The following is a 22,771-nucleotide window of genomic DNA, read 5'->3' as shown; positions in this document are numbered from 1 at the left end:
GGACTTGATGATCCTTGTGGGTCCCTTCCAATTCAGGATATGCTGTGGTTCCAGTTTGGGTGCCTTACTGCTCAGATCAGTAGTACCTGCAGTGTAAATGGTGGCCTTCTTGTAAAGGACACATACAAAGATGATTCACAGTGACAGTTTTAAAAAATTGAAACTGTTCATCCCTTTTGCTTTGCTGAAAAATATTTAAGTGACAAGGTTAGGATTCCTAAGAGAGGAGATGCCTGGGTTACAGCTGACAGGTGAATCTTTTATTAAAGAGAAACATGCAAACTCATTTCCTATCCTCTTTTCAGCCTGGCAGCTGATTATTGCTTATTTATTCTTTTTTTTTTTTTTTTTTCCCAGGTATTGCTGCCTTAGCAGTCCTGTGCCATCCCTGGTGATGCCCACTGAGTCACGCTCTGCTAAGCAGGCTGCTCCTGCGATCTCCAGCAGATTCATGGAGCTGGCAACATGATGACAGAGCTGTTTGGTACCTGTAGAGTCCCACTTGTGCGGTGTCCAAGTACCTCATGTTTGACTCATCAAATCTAGCCTTGCAGCATGCCTGTGAGGTGATTGTGAAGCCCCTGGGACCCAAGTTACGGGGCTCTTGTACCACCTGAGGTGGACAGCTAATCCTGATGCCAGAACACGGAGTGGTTTGAGCAGCTGGGACAGAAGCTGTTGGTGGGGAGTGGTGTGGTGGGGCTGATCACACCACGACTTAGTGCTTCCAGCAGAACCCTTTGGATCACCAGGCAGTCTGTCTGCAGGAAAGGTGTTCTTGGTGGGTGGGGGGTTCAGACATCCTAATACCCCTGCTCTGATACTTGTGTGTTTTACTTCCAGATGTCTCTCTAATTGTAAAGAAGATGGTGGCGCTCGATTTTGGCAGGTAAAAGTAAAACATGCTCCAGCGGGGGGAAGTTGGACCCAGAATCAAGGTATATGATTTTTATCCAAAGGGAAAAAAAATAGTGTTAAAACAACTTGGGGTGTGGTGCTATCTCAGCACTGTCAGATGTACACTGTAGCTGCTGTTCTGTGGTACAGCCTTACAACGTCAATAGGCTCACCTGGCCACCTTCTGTCCTGGGCCTTGGTGGTGGTTGCTGGCTGAGTCGCCTGTCTCTAGCAGACACGCGTTGTGCTCGCTGCAAGAAACAGCAACTGAAATTCTCTGGACTGCCTCATAGGAGGTGTAACAAGGTAATCATAACAACCCTTTCTGCTTTGGAAATCTGTGACTTCCTGGTAGGCTGTGAAGCTATACTTGCATAGTTCAGTGTTGCTAAACCCACCTTTTTTTGTGGCTTGCAAAACAAATCGATACTCAAGAGACTAATCCTGCCGTAGCAGTGTATTCAGCTCCTGTTCACATGTTTTTCTGCAAAGCCTGTTTTGGAGAGACACATTTATTCTTTCTCTCAGCCAAATAGGAAAGAACAGACAAGCATTTGGCACACAGTTTACACCAAGTCTCTTAAGTTTTGCCAGGCTCTGTTTATTCATGTGGACCCTGTGTGTTGTAGGGACTACCTGTTCCTGACTAACCCCTAGAATGGAAATTTCGAACCAATGGTTTTTGTAATGAACGTACAATAAATTTATGGAAAAGCTTCTTTCTGTGTTAGTGAGTCTTGATTGAACTCAGGTAGTTTTGACATCCACAAGTGAGGCTGTTTGGAGCAGGACAGCCTGCTTGAGGGGCAGTGCCTGTCTCGTGTCTGGAAATGAAGTCTGAACAAGAACATTTCAGTTGAGTACTGGACTGCTGCTTCCAGCCTACATTGGAGCCCCTAGGCTTCTGGGACATGGCATCAAAGGTCAAAAGTTCTCAGTGCTGAGGGGGTGGAAAAATCTATGAGTATGGAGGATATACCAAGGCAGGGATGAGCATGGCCATCAAACAAACAAACAAACAAACAAAAAGCTAAAAAAAAAAGTGCTTTAGACTGGCAACCAATCACTGCAAAACGCCTCCATCTGGTTTTGGTTTTGCTTTTTCCCTCACAAAAAGCATTCTTACAGAATGCTTCTCATTTATTTAAAATATTTGAGACTAGGGCATGGTTGATTATTTCAATAAGCTTCACAGTTTCAATCCACTTACTGCGTATAGTATGCACTAACAGTTCACACACAAGGGAGGCGTTTTTGATTATCTCGTGTCACAGACTGTGTAGTGGCGAGAATACTTGATTGTGAGATCAGCTTCATGCTTGGAGTGTTTTCAGCTCTGTCTAGCAGCTGTACAGTGATTATGCATTTTGCTATTTTTGTTTTTCGTTTAATTTTTAGCTCTTCAGCAGACACAGGAGTGGAGTTTAGGATTGCTGTGGAATAAGGGAGTTCCCCAAGCATAAATGGGTACTGGGGGAAACAGTAATCCAGTTGCCACTGCTGCTTGGTAACAGTGTCACTTGTGGGAAGGATGGGAGTCCTTTCAACCCTCAGTGATTTGGAGAACAGCTCCAGGATGCTGATGGATCTTCTGACTAATGTTTTTCTACTGAGATCCTGCCTAAGATGAGAGGAATTGTCTAAGGCTTAGGCCTGGGAGCTTGTTTGGATCAGGGATATTTTGCCATCCTTCTTAGGAGAGAGCTGGTTTATAGGGAGTGTGCCTGAGCAGTTAATGCTGAAAAAGGGCATTTCTCAATGCTATATGTAGGTGTGGCAGCAGAGGAACACAGTTTATGGGAGGGCTGTCCATGGGGGTGCTGCAATGCCAGTACGTATCTGTAGGATACCAGGTGTTTCTAAAGCAAAGCAGGGGTGGACGTAATGCTGGAAGTGTGAATTGAACGTGTAAAGGTGCTGGGCAATATCAGCATTGAAAAATGACAGTCTGTAGTTCTCATAGTCCAGCAGGACGCCAATCCTTGTGGGGGGAATGGTAATTCTGATGTCTGGTGTCATCCCGCTGTGCAGGAATTCGTATTTGTGCCTGTAGGCAAGAAGCACAGTCAGAAATACCGAAGGGTGCCCTGTTTCTCTCAAAGCGAAGCACTTTGTGCACGCAGGTATGTGGCAGGGTGTTTGTTCCACTTCACATGTATGCTATGGACAGTCCCATCCCTCCTGTGTGCCCCGTGTTTACTGCTCCTGCCCCTGCACTGAGCAATGGCTGTTTATCTGCAGGTGAGTGCTGCTTTATCCCTCACGACCTTATCCCTCAGTGCTCAGATCTGCCTGACCCATGTAACAGGATGTAACAGGCCTTTATTTCATGTTCCCAGCTGGCTGCAAACGGCTGGGTGGTGACACTTGGGAAAGGATGAGGTCAGAGCAGACTGTGGGACTTAATTTTTCTCCTCTACTAGGTTTTATCTGAAGTTGTCCCTTACTGCATAAAGGAGCTGTGCTCTTTCAGGCCGGTTAGGCTTGCCCCAGAGCACCACTTGTCTCCTCAGCCTTGCAGCTCCACAGCTGTAGGCCCAGCCAAGGAGAGTTGATGAGGTGACTCAGCCAGGCCCTGCAGTGCTGCCCACTTGCTCCCTGAGGCCTGTGGTACCGAGCCCCCTTTCCTGCCAAAGGCACAGGAACTGGGAACTGCTCACGCCCACGTCTGCAGCAGCAATGAGGGAGTGTAATCCCTCGGGCAGAGACTGACTCAGAGTGTGGCTCGGCATCCTCCAGACCATTTGATTTCATTTTTCAAACCCCGTTCTCTAAATTACGTTTCTGGCTGCTCTTCCTACAAGACAGCTCCCTCCTGAGCCAGGGGGGTGTAGATGAGGAATTTCCAGCCCTCATTTACTAGAGGGTGACCTCTTTTAATCATGATTCCTGAGCTGTGGATTAATGGAGGCCGTGAAGGTGCACTGTACATAACTGCTTTGTCGTGAGGGTAGCCCTCTTCTTCCATATGCAATCACAGTTTGAGTAATGCTGAGGTCCTGTAACAGTTACTCAATCTGCTCTCCCTAGTGTGGCACGCTGCAACCAAAAATATGAGACTTCTATGGGAACGTGTGCCTTTCTGAGCTGAAGTGAGAAGATTTATTCAGCTAAAGTGAGTTATCTGGTATTTCACAAGGGCCAGCTTCTTCACTAACCACCTCCTCCACCCACACTGCTCAAACCTGAGAAAATTTCCCTGTAGAGCTGGGTATGACAGTGACTCAAACTGAGCAATGGCCTGGCTCTGCATTCTCTTCCCTGAAGTCCATGCTCATTGCTTCAGAAGAATAAGAGCAAACCTCAATGTACCTCTTAGCTCAATGTAGCACGCAAATCAAATTAGCCTTCCTGCAGTGTATGGAAGAGTCATTAACCTCAGTGGGTTTAGTCCCTCTCATTAAGCAGCACTTCTTGCTGTGTGGGAGGCAAATGCCAGCACTGCCAAGGACTTCGGTTGTGCAGCAGGCCGATGGCTGGGGAGTTGTGAGCAGCAAGCACCTGGGAGTGTGTGCTCCTGCCAGCTGAGCTGCATCTAAAACCTCTGTGTACCAGCTGGCAAGGACAGGAAGCTTTGGAAGCACGCTGTGCCATCATTACCATCTGCTGACAGTGTGCATGCTGGGGCTCTCAGGTGGCGTCCAAGTGTCCTTGTTCAGGGGGACCCAGCACCACACTAGCAAATCATGCAGGCTGAGTGGCATTCAGACAGGCGATGGGAGTTACTCAGGGATGCCTGAGGCTTGCTCCTGGGTCCTTCACAGGGTGCCTGAATCTCCCGTGAGGTTCTAAGGCGATGATGTTAGTTCAGTTGTCATTGTCCAGGGGAGAGCCAGTAGTCCCAGCGGAGGCATAAGGGGCAGCTGGCATTTCTGTGTGCAGGTGTGCCTGTCCAGTACCTCCATGAGGACAGAAGTCAAAACATGGTGCATACAGCAGGGTTTAGCTAGGTTTGTACTTTCTAAGTGGCATGGATCTGTTACTGGCTGTCTTCCCACTGGGGTTTTAGTGACCTATAACAAGGCTTTTATAGCTAACTTCTGTAATGCAGATTCTGTTCAAATTTTTGTTCCTGGGACTGCCTCTTTCAATGCGAGAATGTCATAAAGCAGTAGGATGTGCTTAAAGGTTTCAGTATCCATTCAACACCGGATTACAGTGCCAATGGTGGAATAATCACACGCCCCAGGTTAAGTGTTTGGCTGGGGCTTTGATGTAAGATCTCCAACCACCCCTGTAGGCCTGAGCTCTCTGCTGCTCTGTCTGCAGGTGTACATGCAGGAGGTGTTGTGTAGGAGACCTGTAGCCTCCAACAGCTCTTACCTTGATGGTGTGATGATGTGCCTCATGCACCAGGATGAGTTGTTTGCCCCCAGATAACCATGTCTTGGAGTGTTTTCAAAAGCCACGCCAATTCTGTACTCTGTATCTTCCTCAGCTTCCACCTCCCAGTAATGCTTCCCTGGGAATGGGATCAGACTGCCCAGAATCCCAATGCACCTGTGAGAGAGACAGGAATAAGCTCTGGCAGGGACTCTTTGCAATGCTATTTAAAATGTTTAGCTATGTAATATACCTGGATGTTACATATCAATAAATAGTGTTGTTTCCATAGTGCAGCGCGGATTTTTGATGACAGTGAAGTCCACATGCTAAGGACCTGGCAGGTTTCTTTGTGACACCAACCCTATTTTATCTTTGGGCAGCTTTGTATGAATGAATGCCCTGGGCACTTTCAGGACTAGGGAGAATAGCATCCTGTGCTGCCTGGGTTGTCTGGGGAAATTTTTACTTGCTAGAAAAGAAGAGTGCTCTGGTAAACCCCAGTGTAGTAGGGAAAAAATCTACACGTTTTGTGTTTTCTTCCCAAACAAGCCGGGAAGAAATTTTATGTCACCCGCTATGAGGAATGGAGCACTGTAACAGTGTGAAACTGCTGGGGCAGCTGGGGAGGGGGAGGCCAGCCAGCGATGTGGGTAGATAAACCACCAAGAATTGAACATGGTAGTAGGGCTTGGAATATGCTTGGGTACCTGGGCAAGTAAATGTTTTGACAGTAGATTTTGGCTTCTATCCTAAAAGGTAGGAACCATAGTCTGCTATCCTTCGTGACAGGAACCATGTAAAACAGATACTTAAAAAAGATGTCTGAGAGAAACTGACAGAGATAACACGCCACAGAGACCCTTCAGCTTGTTTTACATGAACAGTCTGTAAGTCAAAGGAGTTGGTACCTTTGAAGAGGCAAGTCTGCAAAAACAGTTTCTGAAGCAAGAAAACTGGGCAAAAGGACCCAGCTCAATTTAAGAGGGCAGCATGAGTCCTGTAAGACTACACCCCAGCTTTGCTTCAGAAGAAGTGGATAGTGTATTAACTATCATTGCTGCATCACAGGGCATAGCATGTTTCAAAACACACCTGAAGATTTGGATGTGGAGTCACAGCCTCTATATTTTTGAGGTAGAATTGTCAAAGGATGTAAATTACAGAGGCAAAGGATGTTGCTGGCTGAGCTTCTCTACCTCCAGGTAATACCAAGAAATAACTGCACTCAGCATGCTGAGGGCCTGATGTGTAACAGGCACAGCAAGGGTGGGCTGTACTTTGTGCCACCCCAGCAGCAATCATGTAAAGTAAGTGTGCAGTTCATTAGAAGTGCATGTGTGTGTCTTGGGAATAGCTTAAAGGCTGCTGAAATTGAGCCTGAGAGAGGCTGTGCTGCTACAGCTCGAAAAGGAATGATGCAAAATGGATGGGCAAACATCTGTGAACAAAATATTACCATAGTAATGAGGGTTGCAAAGCGACCAAGGCAAACCTGAATCAGACTGCAGGAGCTGCTGTGGTTAGGAAGCACATAAGCCTTTTGGAGATCGTGTAAACTTTAGTAAGAAGAGTTTGCAATGTAATCTTGTGTGAACGTTAGTCATTTCAACTTGAGGGCTTTTTAATTTTTTTTCACAGCATCTTGGCATGAGTGAGGCTTCTGAGAGTTCACAGTGGCATCAAAAACAGCCTCAGAGTTCAGAATGAGATGAGTGCCAGCTCTGGCTGCTTATGTGAAACATAAAAGCACCCTGTGGAAGGGTGGATGAAATCCCATTTAGGATCATCATGATGACTTTCATGAAGAGAACCTTCTACCTCCTGTCTCTTTCCAACCAAGCCCCCTCGTAACATCGTATGGCAAAAACAGCCTTGCATTTCCATGCAGGGGCTGAGTTGTGAGCACATATTGCCCTGCATCTGCAGTTGCCCGTGCTGCTTATATGTTGTTTCTGTGGTGCTGACTGGAAACTGATGCATTTTGGCAAGATGAGGCTCTCACTTTAATGGCAAAGGGCCTAATTCTGTTTCAAAACTAATAATATGAGCTAAGCAAAGAGTTGACCAATTCAGCTATATTTTTCAGCAAGGGATAAGTATTTGTATCCCTCTCTTTTTAGCATTTCCTTTGGTGCATAATACCTGTTTAAATTTAGCTCAAGGTGCCCAACATGTAAGTAGATTTACACATAAATGTGGCTGTCTGCATCTGTAATCCTCTTTGCTAACGTGCATTGACTTCCATGGGATGCTTAAATTCCAAAGATTAACAAGGGAGAGAGATTCCAGCTCACAAAATCAATGACAGCTGCTGAAAGCCCCATTACCGTAGAACTATGGAGTGGGCTGGGTTAGAAGGGACCTTAAAGCCCCCCTAATTCCAACCCCTGCCATGGGCAGGGACACCTCCCACTAGACCAAGGTGCTCAAAGCCCCATCCAACCTGGCTTGGTCATCTGCAAACTTGCTGAGGGTGTACTCCATGGCACTGTCCGTGTCACTGACCAAGATGTTAAACAGTGCTGGTCCCCATAACGACTCCTGAGGAACACCCTTCATTGCTGGTCTCCACCTGGACATTGAGCTGTTGACCACAACACTGACTGCAACCATCCAGCCAATTCCTTCCCCACCGAGTGGTCCATCCAGCAAATCTCTCCAATTTAGAGACAAAGATATCATGGGGGACAGTGTCAAATGCTTTGCATGAATCCAGGTGGATGATGTCGCTTGCTCATCCCCTCTCCACCAATGCAGTAGCCGTGTTGTAGAAGGTCAGCAGATTCATCAGGCACAATCTGCCCTCAGTGAAGCCGTGTTGGCTATCACCTATCACCTCCTTATTGTCCATGTTCCATTAGACACTTCCTGGAATCTATTTTTAAAATGTCTGTGCTCTGTACTACACAAGCCCCTTTCAAACAAGAGGCTCAGGTGCCCAAAGCACCAATTTTATTTTTTTTTCTGCCTGTTCTGTAGTGTTCACTGTAGTGAACAAGTTTTACATAAGATGCATTGAGTGTCTTCCACTGAACAGAGCTTCATGAAAACAGCTCTCAGATCACAGGGTGAAAATGAGACGAAGGAAGGATGGGCAGACTCATGCACATTATGCTCAAGGCTGCATCACCTTGGCAGCTTGCAGAAGAAGGGGCAGGGGAGAGGGAGCAACAGCCAATACAGAGGAGCAGCTCCTTGAGTCTTGGAAATCTGCAAGTGCTAGATCACTATAATTAAAGAGAGACTAATAATTATGAAGATTATTTTAAGATTTTTAAAGAGTAAATGGATTTTGATTTTTTTTTGTGTGTGATATTTATCTAGGTTCTTTGGGCTTTGTAAGGAATTAAATGGGGACAAGTTTCAGAAATGAATAGAAGTTGTTACACACATCACACAAAGAGATGGTTTAGGTTAAAATAAGTCTGATTTTCTTAAAGGTATTTTATAGTCCTTTAAAATACCTCTGGATATGTTTACAGTTGTCTAAAATTGAAGACAAACATAATTTGTGCAAAAACCAAGATGGAAAAATCTACTACATCGTCTGGAAGTTTTACTTGATCTGTGCCTGGCTTGGAGGTGAGAAGAGCTGCAACACCAGCACACCTTTTTAGTGGAGTTGAATTCAAGGTAGGGGTGTGTGATGGGTGAAGCAGCCACAAACCACACATTAGTTGCAACTGAAATAATCTTGTGTACCTTGTAAAGCTGTTATCATAGACAGGCAGATCGCACTCCGGGTTTTCCAGTTCATCACAGGCAATTGTAAATCCATCATCCAGGATTGCCAATAAAGGATGGGCTGTGTCCTCATTAAGACAGAAGTAGGTGCCTGTGAGAGAGAAGAATGTTTGAGAACTCCAGCAACTCCTTAAGGCATTATGGTTTGCAGCAAGGGTGTGGGGGAAATGTTAGGATCCACAAAAAGATTAACAGCATTCTGGAAGGAATTTGGCTGACATTGAGAGGACCAGGTTGTCCTGTTTTGAGATTTTTCAAACAAATGGGTGTTAAAGGAGCAACTCACAGCTTAACACTGTTAAGTTACAGCTTTGAGAAAAGCAGAAAATGGGCCTTAGCCTAGTTTTAAATCCAGCCAAGGCTCAAAGCTGCAGGCATTTCGCAGGAAGCAGCTATTCAAAGATGACAGCTCCTTCCTGCAACAGACTGTCCAATTCCGTCATCTTCCCCAGAGCTGAAGTGATATATTTTTAATCACTGAAAGAAGAAGGGAGAGGTTTAAAGCCCTCTCCATGGCGCCACTCTTCTATATACATGTAAATGCTGGGCACACCAAAGAGAAGGGATGACTACAAAGGTGCCACACGCAGCACCCCAGCGTGGGGCTCATTCCCAAAGGGCCACCCAGTTCAGCCTTCTGTCTTCACGGAGTGCGGGCTGGATGCGACTGATGCTAACAGCCCTCTGAGAGCCTTCCCCAGGAGGAGACTGCTGCAAAAGCTGCTACAACGCCCCCAGCAGTGTGTGCCCCCCTCTGTCCAGGAGTTGTGAGGCCTGGGAGAGAGCTGCCTGACCAGCGCAGCAAACATCCCTCGTGCTTCAGCAGCTCCTCCCCAGAGCAGCCCTCAGAGAGGCAGGTCGGCTACACCAGCCTGAGATGAAAGCACTTCTGCCTCGCCACCTTTGGAGATGTCATGAGGCATGTCTGGCACACGGTGCTCGGCTGAGCAGGCACCAGGGCTGCTGTAGTAGTTTGTGTTTGTGCATCAGCCCCAGCAAGGAGGAACCAAAGGTCATTCCCAGCGCTGGAGGTGAGTGCTTGCAGCTGACAGAACAATTTGCATCGGCTGTTTACATAATGTAGGCTCTGAGAAGATAAATCTCTGTGCTAATCCCAAATTAAATCATTATAATCAAAGTGCAGTTACTTCAAAGCAAATACAACACAAACAATGACAGCACAATTATAGGCATGTGCTGCTGAATACAGACATGCTGTGCTAGCAAAAATGGTAATGTCAAATACTGAGTTTAATTTGAGTAGCTGAAATAGACACAAACAATAGTCGCACGAGTCCTCCTCCCTCGGGATGTAACAGTGACTATGTCTTTTCTGGGGTGTCACCAACGTGTAGCAGGCAGATGTGTAACTGACATGCAGCCAGAGCTGTGTTAAAGCCTGTTCAGGGACTAATGTCTTGCATGGGTGTGTGGTCAGCCTGCTGAATAAGCAAAATTTGAAAATCTCACACGAGGTAAGTGCAGAAGAGAGACAGGTGTGGTGTGAGTGCATTTGTGAATGACATGGGAGATTTGAGACAGCCCAGCAAAGTTGCAGCATTGTTATAGCTGTGTTAAAGATGAAAATGGGTGTCTGTAATTATAAGGCACTAAAATGAGCTCTGATTAGAGGTTGGGAAGTGAAAGGGCTTCCAAATTCCCCTTGGCAGAGAAGCTTAATGCATGTCCAGTGGGGCACTATGAGCAGAGAGGATAATACAATACTGTGACAGTTACCAGAAACCAAAACTTTCAGCTGAAAGCTGGACTACCTTTTTCCAACAAATAAATAAATCAGCCTTCAGAGCTTCCCCCAGCCAAGCAGGAGATGTGCTAATATAGACACAGGAAGGTTTCACATACCCACATTACTCTGGAAAGTGCTGACTGCCTCAGTTATACCTTCCAGCAGCAGCATTCAAGGTAATCTCCAAAGTAAACTGAAATCACACCTCAGCTGTCTTCCCTGGTGTGTCAGTTCTTGGCAAGCTGGTGATATCTGGGAACACTGGGCTGATCTACTCCTTAAAAATGTTTAGAAATCAGAAATTTTCTTCTCAAAAAAAGTGGGAAAAAAAAAAATGTTTTTGAATAACAGAGCTAAAGCAATGCACTTATTGTTACAAAAAGACTTTTTTTTCATTTCTAAAATGTTACCAGATGTGTAATTAGATGTAAGAGATTAGGACCTGATCCAGGCACCATTGGAGCCAGCAGGAAGCTTTCTGTTGGGATAATAGATGCTATGGTAAGCTGCGGGAGTTATCCAAGCTGTACAGTACCTGTGGTGTGTATCAGGACAGGCTCGCTGCTTTCACTGGAACCACCCAGGTTTAAGGCTCTAACACAGATGCGATAGCTTTGTATTGGCTGGAGGTGAATTAGGACTTCACAGTTAGGAATCCCAACAATAGATCTATAGAAAATAAATCCGAGGAAAATGATAGGGTAGAGAACAAAGGTGGGCCTTTGAGATTATTTTTCTGAACAACAGAGAAGAAATTACATGATCAGCTTCTCTTATAACCTTCAACAAGATTTCAGCTTTACTAGTAAGTTGCCAGAGATAAAAGAGACTCTGAGATTTTTACATTTGTTTCTAAGCTTTTCCCCATGCCCTGTATATTCATTTTCCATTAACAATTATACAATTAAGTTTACTGAAATGAATGTTTATAAAGGTAAATTCTACAAAAGTAAAACAAATTTTAAGTTTGCTTCTCGTAAGTTGTCAAATCCAGTTCCTAACAGAAGTTGCTGCCAAAACAGAGGTCAGGGAGAAAATATTATCTCATTTGACTGCTCACAAGTAGACATCATATCTTGAATTTTTATATGTAAGCTTCATATGGAAAGATATTTCTGCAACTCTAAAATGGGAAATGTCCTTAAACCATTTCCAGCAGAGAGTAAAATTGAAAAAATACCACAGGCTGTTCATGGATAGTGTGCAAACACAGAAATCAAATTCTTTTAAATAATTTGTTATGAAATATTCCCACAACCATCACTCACAATTGCATCTAATTATTTAAATTCCATTTAAATTTCCCATATACTTAATGGATGAACTAACACATGCAGCTTGTTTTTCAGGGAGAGAGAGGGTATTTCAATGCCATTGTAACAGAGCTAGACTTTTGTGATAGGATTTTATGATTTTATATATTTCTTCCTTTTGGCTGGGCTAAGTCATAGTGAAAAAAGGAAGAGCAGATTCACAGGTGTATTCTTTCACCATACCCTGAGATACTGACATGCAGAGCTAACCCTTGCAGTGCCACTCTGGAACCTCCAAAGCCAAGTAGTTTGGGGCTGACGTTAGTCCAAAAATTTTTTTAAGACTCAAAAGCTTGAATATGTGTGCCTGATCCAGTTTCTGATAATGTCAGTACAGGTATTTCCTAATCACAACTGAGATTTTCTTCTCCCTACCCCAGGCAAATCAAATCACGGGCTACTAAAATGCTTCATGTGGCACAAATCATTTCTTCAGCCCTGTATGGTCCACAGTTCCCCAGAGGTTGTTCTGCACATACTTGTGCTTGCACTTTTCTGAACACATTGGCTTAGGCTTTTGACCAAAGGGTCCTTTCTTACTGCTACCTGGTGTCACATGACTTTAAATGGTTTCATCTCTACATATTGTGAACTTGATAGAATAGTGACTCACTCAGTAATAGTGTCATCATTTTCTTCATCTGTCAGCTTGGACAATTCAACCATGTAGGAATCAACAGGGTTAATATCTCTAGATTCCCAGCACACCAGTGCTGCATTTTCACAGCTTCGTATCTTTTTACTCTTAATTATAGGTGGCGAAGGAGCTAAAAAGTAGGCAAAAGAGCAATTTAAGAAATTGCTTGAAGGTGTTTGCAACAAGCATGCTTGAAAGAATTTTAAAACATAGAGCAAAGTTGTTTACTCAATATTACATGGTTAAAGAAAGCTGCTTCCCCAGTGGACAATAAACAGCAGGCAGGGTGTTTAACAGTACTATTCAAAAACTTCATTTGGACTATAAAGGTTCCAAGATAATTAGTCAGAAAAGGGATGTATAACTTGTCTCTGTGCATGCTCATTCTCTTTCTATCATTGTTTTTATCTTTGCCATAAAGGTTCATCCCTTTTCTGCTCTAAGATGTCAAAGATCTCTGGAATGAGTGTTTCAAGGTCTCACTCTGACCTGCATTACTGACATGAAGTCCAAGGACTACCGTGAATTTCACTATGAAGATCCCATAGTCATATGAGCAAAATACATTTACCTGTTACATAAACAGCTCTTTCACTTGGTGGACTGATGCCAGAAGCATTTAAAGCACTGACCCAAAACTCGTATTGTGTATTTGGCAACAGATTAGTAATGGTGCAGTAAGTTTCTTTGACTTTTAGCATATGCTCTGAAATGGAAAAAACAAAGTATTTAGTGTCATTACACAGTTACCCGCCCTTCCCCAAGGCCTCCTCAAATAATGGGAGTTGCAGTTTATTGTTTTGTGTGATGAGTTCAAGAGCTCCTTTGCTCCCTACCCTTTGACTAGGCTGCTTCACCTAAGAACTGACAAATTGGATAATGCATCAGCTTCTGTAGGAGCAACATCACTCAGAAAAAAACAAACAGAAAGGTATGTCAACCACCCATCACTGATTTTTTTTTTTAAAGACCCTGCACATTACCACTCTGGGGATGCTATCCATACAGCTCTCCCCAGCAGCAGGATGAGAGCTGAAGCAATTTCAATACTATTTTTTCATTTTTTGTTTTATAAAATTTGGACAGTTCTGCTTTTCTTTCTGAACTGGCCATTTGGCACTGTATAGGCTTCTGCTTGAATCTGAGAAGTGTCTGGGTGTTTGCAGTAAAGGTTCTGAAACACTACTATTAGAAAATGCAGTTTTATCATAAAGCTGAGACATTTTAGAATGGTTCTGTGGTTCTTTTTTGGGTGTGTGGGTGTTGGGGAGTTGCTACCTATTATTAGCATTGAGATAAACTGTAAAATGACTGTGGGGGTTTAAGTGGGCGTGCCGATAATAGGATGATTTGCTTTCTAAAAATACCGTCCTTTGCAGTGGATGCGGTGTATGTGTCTGCTGCAGTGTCTGCCCCTCAGGAAAGGGAATGCTTCTGTTGGGACCTGACTGCATCCACTGCCCCTCCTTCCCACTATTGCTATCCCAGATGCTCCCATGATCCTGTCTTTGCACCTGTGATGGGTCCTGATGCAGCTGGCAGCATGACAGACCTGGCAGGGAAAGTGTAACAAAGCTGGAAGCAGGAGCTGTGGTGGCACATATGACATTTTGGTGGCAGAGTAGCTGCTGAAGGGGCACTGATTGCCACTTTGGAACAAGCTGTTTTTGCCAGTGGGGACCAAGGTTTTCCCCTCGGGTCTCAGCCTCCTTTACCTGCTTGCTCATCACCGTGCCTCTCATTGCTCACTGGTTTGTAGCACAGCTGGTAGCACTCGACAGTGTCATCTGAGAAGAGGCCCCAGCAAACTCTCAGTGAGGTGCCAGTCGCTGCATTGGGAGCCTGGGGATTGATCACAGGGGCACAAGGAGCTGCAGAGGGAAAAATAGATCGGTTTTTGAATGTACGTGAAGCATGATCTGTTGCTGACAAGCAAACACTTCTCCTCCCACAAAAGCATAAACACAAAGCCTAGGCATTGAGTGGAGTCATGTTCCTCTCACATGGAGAAGAGTTAGGAGCTGACCCAGTAAATAGCTGGAGATGAGAATCAGGTCTCTGGTGTACAAACTCTTCTTTCTTCAAATCAAAATCAGAACAACAAAACAACAAAAACCTCAGCTCACTCCTCTGTAAACTTCACCACCCCATCTCTGAGAGCTGCTGTTCCCCAGCCAGCTAGTACAGCCCTGCAAGAGCAGCATCCAACATGCACTGCACTCCTGGGGGCCAGCCCTGCTGCTGAAGAGCCTCGAGAGGAAAGACAAATGAAAAGCTGTCCAACAGAGGGTCAGCAGCACAAACAAGCAAGTGGTAAATGCTATTTTCCTTTTAAAAACCACTGTGTATGGGCAGGAAAAAAATGCATATTGTCTGATTATTTCTGACTATTTGTGGTGTGCCAGAAAAAGTTTACTCTCTCATTTTTTTTTTTTTATTTTTTATTTTTTTTTTATCATTAGGAATTTATTTGGATTTTGCTTTGTTTCCTGTGGGTGACAGGAAAACATTTACTAAATAGCAGAGGAACAAAGTGCTGAAATCTAGTTATTGAGAGAAGCTGGAAAGATTGTTTGATTGGTATTGTTCTGGTATCCCCCTGTGTTTTATTCAAGTAACTACAAGGAAAGACAAGTTATCACCACCTCAGCATGCCTGACCCGTCATCAAAAAGGTGGGTGGCTTTGTGAGTCTTCTAGGAAATCATCCAGCAAAAGCAGGGAACTAGAAAGTTCTGGTAATTTTATACTAAAAACAAGTGAAAAAAAATACAGAAATAACTTCCAGAGTCTCTGCATATATAGGAAAACTAAAAATATCTAGAGGGCAATTTAGGGAGAAGCTAACTCTGCCTTTGCAGTTCTCCTTTAAAAGAAGTGATGGACTTCTGTTTAATACATATACTTGATTGAATGTAAACAAGTCTTAAATAATAATCAGATAGGAAGAGTACCTGGAATAGTATTAATGGAGTTCATTAGTTGTTCAACTTCTGAGAAATCTATCTTGCGCTCTTCAAAGTCTGGCAGTGTTGAAAGCTCTAAATCCACTTCTTTCCTTAAGAATTCTTCCAGTCTATAAATATTAAAAAAAAAAAAAAGTCTAATTGGGAGTACCATGGTATTGGAGATACCATTCTATGATATCTATTGTTTAAAGGAAAAGAACAGCAAGCTCTGAATTAACAGCTGTTTCCTTAAAACAATGTTTCCATAGCTGTTTAAAGCTCAGCCTTCCCATGCCCTTTGCTTGGGTGTGTGGCCACATCAGATCAGTGTCCAAGATGCCAAACGCAAGCAGCTGGATGCAGACGGGACTGTGGGACCATGCTTTGTGTGGCCTGTGCTGCCACGGAGCAGGTGCGTGGGGTTTCCCCTAGCACCCCCCTGCAGGATACAAGCCATTAGCTCCTTGGCTTTCATCTAGTTTTTAGAATTGATGACTCTGTTACTAATCAGGATCTCATGGTTTTAGGTGTTGTAACTTTGAAACAAAGGAGTATCTTTTCTGTATGTTTTCAAAACGGATGCCAATCAATTTAAATATGTATATATATATAATGTAAATTATGTAGTCTTGCTTAAGATTTCTTCCAACTCTTTCAACATCTTTCATGATCTGCCTTGAGCACTTACAGCTTGACTTTCTACCCCTCTGTATTAATGCATAAATTAGCTTGTTAGTAATCTATTTAGGGAGATTGGTTTTAGGCAGATTTGTATCCAGGGCCTTTCTTTCAAGATCTTTAGGAATCCTGTTTTTCAGTCATTGAAATCGGTTCCTTATGACTCAGCTGAAAACAGTGATTTATTCATGCTCTAACTCTCCTTCTGAGTTTTTCTGGAATTGGCTCAAAACTAGTTTTGAGCGTTAAACTTCCTAGAGCAACTTCTCTTGCAGCAGTTTAGACAAGAAATACTAAAGGTTTCCATAGCTCTAGTAGCTTAGGTAAAATCTGTGTGCCTGAATGGAATATAGAACATGCAAATGTCTGCAATAACAGCTCCAATTAGCAGGAAGAAATGTGACACAAAAATCCCAAACTGTGATACTACCTGTCAACCATGGTTACTGCTGCCTGTAGAAAAAAAGAGAGTGTGTGTTAAAGACAGAAAAGATGTATTTCTTGCATCAGGCCAGAGAAGACTACATCGTGCTGCTGACCTGTCTTATATGTCCCAAATGCAGCCCTTGGGGTGAGCTAATTGGCTCTTGCACAGCTCTAGGAGCAAAGCTTTCTGTGACAGCCCATTCAAATGGACGGGTCATGGGGCATTTCCAATAAGATAACACGCAGCTTCAAGCAGGGAGCAGCATCTGCCCAGCTAGGCTCTAGACTCTTTCCTTCCTCAGAAGGAAAGCCAACAGAAGACAACAATGGTTGGTGAAAATAACTTTGTGAACGTTGTCTGTATTGGAGGTAATCTGAGCATTCCTACCATAATTTGCCCAGCCAAGGGCCACACTGGGAACATCCCAAGAGACCAAAGGCCAGCACTGATTGCAGTCAGTGTGGCAAAGAGTGGCCTGGAAGGCAGCCATACAGCCCCTGGAGGACCTAAGCAGCTGAGAGCTCATGAGCAAGAGCTATTCACCACTTGGTGCTATGCTGGGGAGAGGACCCTCAGCCCCACCCCCCAAAAGATTGGAACAGTGGTTATTATGGATGATGTAGAGCTGTTTATGAGATAAGGAGAAAATAAAGTTATTCCCAGAGATGCAGAGGAATGGAAAAGTCAGCTCATGAAAAGAGTTCATCAGGTTGGACTGCCCATGCAAGTCCTTCCATTGGAATGGACAGGAGGTGTTTGAGCGCTTCATTTACTGTCCAGTTCAGAAGTTGCTGTAACTTTGCTATAGAAATACTCCCACTCATCCAAGTTACAGGACAGCTTACATTAGAGCAATCATTCATCAGTAGTGAATTTTTTCCCCCTATTATTTTTCTACCTTTTAAGAGAAATAACTCTCGACACCTCCTCAACAGTGGGATTCATCCATCACTTTGCAGGAGCTCATAATGTATTTAGTTTGGAGCCTCCTGTTCAGCTGAGCTGTCCAAAAAAATGAGCAAGGAAAAGAAACATCTTCCAAAGTAGATGCATCAGCCTGCTTCCTGTGAGCACAAGACAGAGCAAGGGAGCTGAGCCTGCATGGGGCAATGAACGCTGCTAAGTGTTTCCACAGTTTCCTGAGGCAAGTTTTTTTAGAGTTATCTTCTCTCTGAATCCCAGTAAGACTCCTAAATCATTGCATATCCAAATGACAAATTTCTGCTGCCACTGCATTTTGGCCCCATTGTGTTGCCCCATCAAGTCAATGCCCAATGCCAAGCACCTAGAGCAGTGACAGCACTCAGACTGGGAACCCCAAATACTCTCTAGCAATGAAGTAGACTACCTGTAGACTACCTGCAAGCAGCAAAAAGCACTTAGAAGGGGCCTTGACAATCAAAGCTCTTTACCTTCATAAAATTGGCTTTGTCGTTTTCCAGGTAAAGCTCCTGGGTTGTGTCTGTCAGCTCCTTACAGGTGTCAAGATGTTCCCCACAGCTGACGAGCTGCCCATACAATGCTTCCAGCTTCTGCCTCTTCTCTTCCCCCAGAGCTTCCAACTGTTCTTCGTACTTCTGAGCAAGCACTTGCACTGCATCGTTGTAATGCACCTCGAAGTTCTGCTCCTGCCTCCCAAAATTCTCCTGCAAGGCATTTGGGGTTTTGTTCCTTGGTATCAGACCTGATCTGTAACTCAGCCAATGAAAAATGTTTCTCAGGCCTGCCTAAAATTCTCCTTGACAGTGATGCAATGCCAGTACACAGAAGATGTTATTTGACTAACTTGCATTTTAAGTGTTCATTCTAATATTTCTCCCTCACTGAGGCACAAGCGTGTTGGATTTGGTTCCAGACATGATAAGAGCATGAGAAATTATAATAAAAACAATGATGCAAAGCAACTGTCTCCAACCTAAGCCTAGGGAGCACAACTTGGGCTAGATCCTAGCCCTAATCTCTCCAGTATTTCTACCTACACAACCAAGCAAATCCTTCCACTAAAGAAACCATGGCAACCCAGTGGGATCCATGGATTCACTGTGGGGGAGCTGAGCAGTTAATGCTGGTATCTTCACTTGCTGCTGGAGAAAGCACTAGGAAGGAAGATTTAAGGAGCAGGCAAGGCTTTATTGTCAGCAGCTGCCCACTGCTCAGGCACTGATGTCCTTCTGTGCCACATGCAGCAGAGAAAAGACAGTAGGTGCCTTGAGTTATGGCTTCCATCTGACTTGCTACCAGCTGGACCCCTTCCCCCAGGGCCAAGTTGACATGAGCCAAGAGGAGCACAACCCCTGAAGTGCTGTCTCTCGAAGCAGCTGGTCCAAGGGTTTGCCTGGATCTGTAAACGAAACCGAGTGAGCACAAAGGATACGCTGTGGATGGATTGGCCACTTCAAACTAAGACAACCTGGGTGGGTATGGATTTATTTCTGAAAGCAAGTTTTGTGCAAAGGTTTAATGTGGTTTTACCAGCCCACTTAAAAAAACAATTACAATGAATTTTTCAGAGTACCCCAGTCTAGGCAAACCCCAAGATAACTCTGAGTTCTGGTACTCTAATTACTTACCCCTCTAACTACTGAATACTGTGACTCTGTCAAAACAGTTCCAACCCCAGTACCAAAGCGTTAGCCCGAGGAGAAATGCCTTACCTCTACAGTGATGAAGATTTCTTCCAAGTGACTGGCAAAGTTTTCTATCTGAGCAATCTGTTCTTCCAATTTGCACATGTTTTTATGAATCTCCTCCTACCAGAAAAACCCACCATGAGTCTCAGCATATCCAAACACTGTTTTAGAGGCACCACAGCACACTTGCTCTATTCTTACCTTCTCGCTTTCCACGGCATTGGAGAGCTGAGCCACCTCATGGTCCCTGTGCTCACCAAACAGTTTGTCAAAGGCCCGGATTGGCATCTTGCAGGTAGAGCAAAAAACATCTGCTGTTTCCTCCTCCTCGCTGACTGCCTGGCTGCTCCGTTCATCTGACATGCCACCGCTGCTAAGCCCCTCTCTGGACCACGTGCGGCTCTCAGCGTCATCCTCTGCTCTGGCTTTGCTCTGATCTTCATCTTGAGAAGCCTCGCCAGGAAGTCCCTGTTGCTTTGTACTTTGATCTTTCACGGGAGAGCTGCTTTTTGATGCACTGTATACAGAGCCTTGTGATCCTGCTTTTTGTGTGTGAGCAGGTGGCCATCTTCTCTCCACCGTCTGCGGATGTCCTCCAAGAAGCTCAAGCTCTTTTTCTTTATCCTCATCAAGTCCATACATCTTGGCCAGCTCTGCAACCTCCTTTTCCAAGTCATATCCAGCTTCTTGTGAGTGCTGAATTTTTTCACTGCTCAGTGCAGGTTCCTTTCTGCTATTCCCCCGAGATCTGTCTGCTTGACCGGATGGCTCCTCGGGAAAGATATCAAACCTTTCCTTTGATCCATAAAGATCCATGTGATAAAATATCAAGCCTTCAGCCTCAGTCTCACTAGAATCTGCAATTGGTGGGGAACCTGACTGATCAGGCAGCTGGCCACTACTTTCATATTGTCTTGCCCTGCCAGATCTGGCTGACATTGGTATCCTCAGTGAGGCTTTTGGGATGATGACTCTCAGCCCTGTAATAGAAAGGAAAGATCCTTAGCTACATACTTTGATTTCAAGCATGAGTTTTTCTTACTTAAAAATGTATAGATGGAATAGGTTTGTACGAGGACTGCTCAGGGCCTGGAAGTATTCATGGGAAAAAACAAAGCTGGTAGCGTCATTTCCTATCAGGATGCTTGGCTTTTCTTGCCTCTGTGTCTTTGGTGTGTATCTTCTGTCTTCTGAGTGGCTCATCTGTGTCCCTGACATCCAATTTCCAAACTGTGGAGTAGTCCTGTCTTCAGCTCAGCACTGCGACTGTGCTTCAGGTATCTTGTGCAGTTCACCTTTCTGTTTACCCTTCAGCTGCTGGCAAGCACTGTCACTGTACTGTCACTCAGGCATCCTGTAGGAAGCCCTCTCTTGTGACCCATAATACATTAGCAAATGACCTGAAAAACCCTGTTCTCAATTTTTCAAGTGATCATTCTTGAAATTGAAACTTGATGTTTCTTTTAACTTTATTCTGACTCCAGGTCTCCAAACCTTTCTAAAAAACAGGGATACATACTGCCCTTTGGGGGTTTGCAGGTGTGAAAATATTTTTTTTTTCACATAAAAGAAGTTCACAGAAAAAGATCAGCGATGATCCCCATCATAGCATAGAGTTACAGCATAGAGTTACTAGGAAGCAAGGCAGGCCATTGACCCTTGAATTGAGAGAAGTTTGCTCTGACCCAGAGCTTGCACACTTTATCCATCCCATGCAACGTGGGAGGTGTGAAAAGAGCACATGGATGTGAAATATCAAGCTGTATGATAAAGCAGATGCATGTGGGACAACAGGTATGCAGACAATCTTAATGCTGATTCCCCAAGCCCACTCCTTCCCACCCTCCCACTATTAATAATAGCACATGAAATAATGCTAGTACAGGGAGACCACCTGGTGCTCTGTCAGCTGCAGTGTTCCCACAGCCCTCCAGTGCTCAACAAAATCGTGGATACAAAACTGCTCGGGTCCATTTTCCTAGGAATTTGCTACTACGATCAACAGAGTTCATGGAAATGTTTCAGCCAAATATTGAGGAATCCATAGTTGTACGTATTTCTAACTCAGTGAAATAGATACAAGCTTTGAAACCACTTTCTCACAGAAAATAAAAAATATAAAAGTTCAGTCACTCAACAAGGTTATCAGTGCTTCTGCAGCTTTCACATAAGCTTTGCTTTCAAACTACTTTTCACTGTCTGTATAGTTTCAAGTACTTGGTATCACCTCAAATTTATTTAATCAATATTTTACTAATATTCGTGAGGATAACAGAGCTAACAAAGTCAACAAATTCAGTGACTTATTATAAAGCAACTTTTTGAACTGGTGAAAAATGGTAAGAAACTTCCCATTCCCCAGTTTGATATCAATGACTGAAAACAGTCCAGCCTCCTGGGGCTGTAAGAAAGCACACAAAGACGTTCACCATTCTCTCGTAGCACTGCAAACATGAATGTGAATTCTAGAGCTAGCAATATCTTACAGTAGACAAAAACATTGAAGTTATGCAGAAATACTATTTATGGTAAAGGTGATAAAATAAATCATGCAAATTCTAACATACTGAAGAGAGAAAATATCTTGAAACATACCAGAAAATGTTGTCTGGCTCCCCAAAAGACTTTTTTTCCCATAATGGTAACAATAAGGCTTCCCTTAGAAGCTACTACTAACTAAAAAAGTGAATTAGCAAATATTTTTCCTACCAAAATGAAATTAAATTATATAAATTAGAATTAGCATAATTAAGCTTGTCTGGAACCCTGCTGCCTAAATAAGATTTTCAGATTATGTGTTTGCTCAGTTTACAGAGACAGATACAATTACAGTGAAGAATGTTTAAGTCCATCACCGTCAATTATCAGAAATATACAGCAAACAATGTTACTACCTAAAAACTTGCCTTCTATCTTAAGACGTCATAAATTCTTCTGATAGCTCAGATGACATCAAACTTCCCATTTATTTCCCCTAGTAAAAATTAATTCACACAAACGCAATTCCCTGCCACTTTCCTATGACTGCAGTTGGAAGACTTATTGCAGTAACCCTAGACCGCCTCTTTCCTCAGATAGGGACATGCCAGCAGTGAGCAATGGCACAAATATAGATGTGCCCCGGCTGTCCTTCAGCAGCATGCTACTTGAGTGTCACCAGGGTGAATGTCATCTACTGAGAAAAGGCTCTGAAGGTTCCGTGTGATTCCTGGACCTGGAGTACTTGGAACATTTGTACAAGCCCCTTGCTAAAGCCAGAGCACCCTCTCACTTTCTGAGCTGGTATTAATAAACCCAGCAGAGTGCAGTCACTGACTCTAGATGTGATTTCCAAGGCTGTGGTTCTAGGCAGATTGTCTTGTGTCAGATACACAGACTGTGCACTCTGCACAAACCAGCTCAAATTGATAGATGCATGCATACAG

At 43.9% G+C, this 22,771-nt stretch overlaps 2 protein-coding genes across 23 annotated transcripts in view; one reads left to right on the top strand and one right to left on the bottom strand.

Moving 5' to 3' along the window:
* The window catches only part of PDE8A (phosphodiesterase 8A), a 139,603-nt gene extending 137,987 nt beyond the window's left edge, over positions 1 to 1,616 (top strand). For all 20 annotated transcript variants that reach the window (XM_084532132.1, XM_084532131.1, XM_084532126.1 and 17 more), the window contains one exon: positions 358 to 1,616. The gene's annotated coding sequence lies outside the window, so the exon portion shown is untranslated. The remainder of the gene's footprint in view (positions 1 to 357) is intronic.
* Positions 1,120 to 22,491, bottom strand: FSD2 (fibronectin type III and SPRY domain containing 2). Of its 3 annotated transcripts, none has more exons than XM_084532133.1 (13): positions 21,942 to 22,491; positions 19,548 to 20,326; positions 19,371 to 19,466; positions 18,129 to 18,362; positions 16,720 to 16,742; positions 15,618 to 15,739; positions 14,380 to 14,535; positions 13,236 to 13,370; positions 12,641 to 12,794; positions 11,250 to 11,383; positions 8,926 to 9,058; positions 5,221 to 5,397; positions 1,120 to 2,944 (listed from the first exon to the last, which is right to left on the bottom strand). In XM_084532133.1, exons 2-13 carry the CDS (start codon positions 20,283 to 20,285, stop codon positions 2,692 to 2,694), a joined length of 2,355 nt encoding a protein of 784 aa, XP_084388259.1. In that variant the 5' UTR covers positions 20,286 to 20,326; positions 21,942 to 22,491; the 3' UTR covers positions 1,120 to 2,691. The 3 variants fall into 3 exon arrangements, with proteins under 3 accessions (XP_084388259.1, XP_084388261.1, XP_084388260.1); XM_084532135.1 differs by having other exon boundaries at positions 22,241 to 22,491; XM_084532134.1 differs by having other exon boundaries at positions 22,253 to 22,491.
* Between the last annotated feature and the right edge of the window lie 280 nt (positions 22,492 to 22,771).

The sequence above is a fragment of the Aythya ferina genome (genome assembly GCF_964211825.1).
Source record: "Aythya ferina genome assembly, chromosome: 11".
NCBI classification, from domain to species: domain Eukaryota; kingdom Metazoa; phylum Chordata; class Aves; order Anseriformes; family Anatidae; genus Aythya; species Aythya ferina.
The sequence above is the reverse complement of the archived record's forward strand: the minus strand, read 5'-3'. Positions and strand labels throughout refer to the sequence as shown.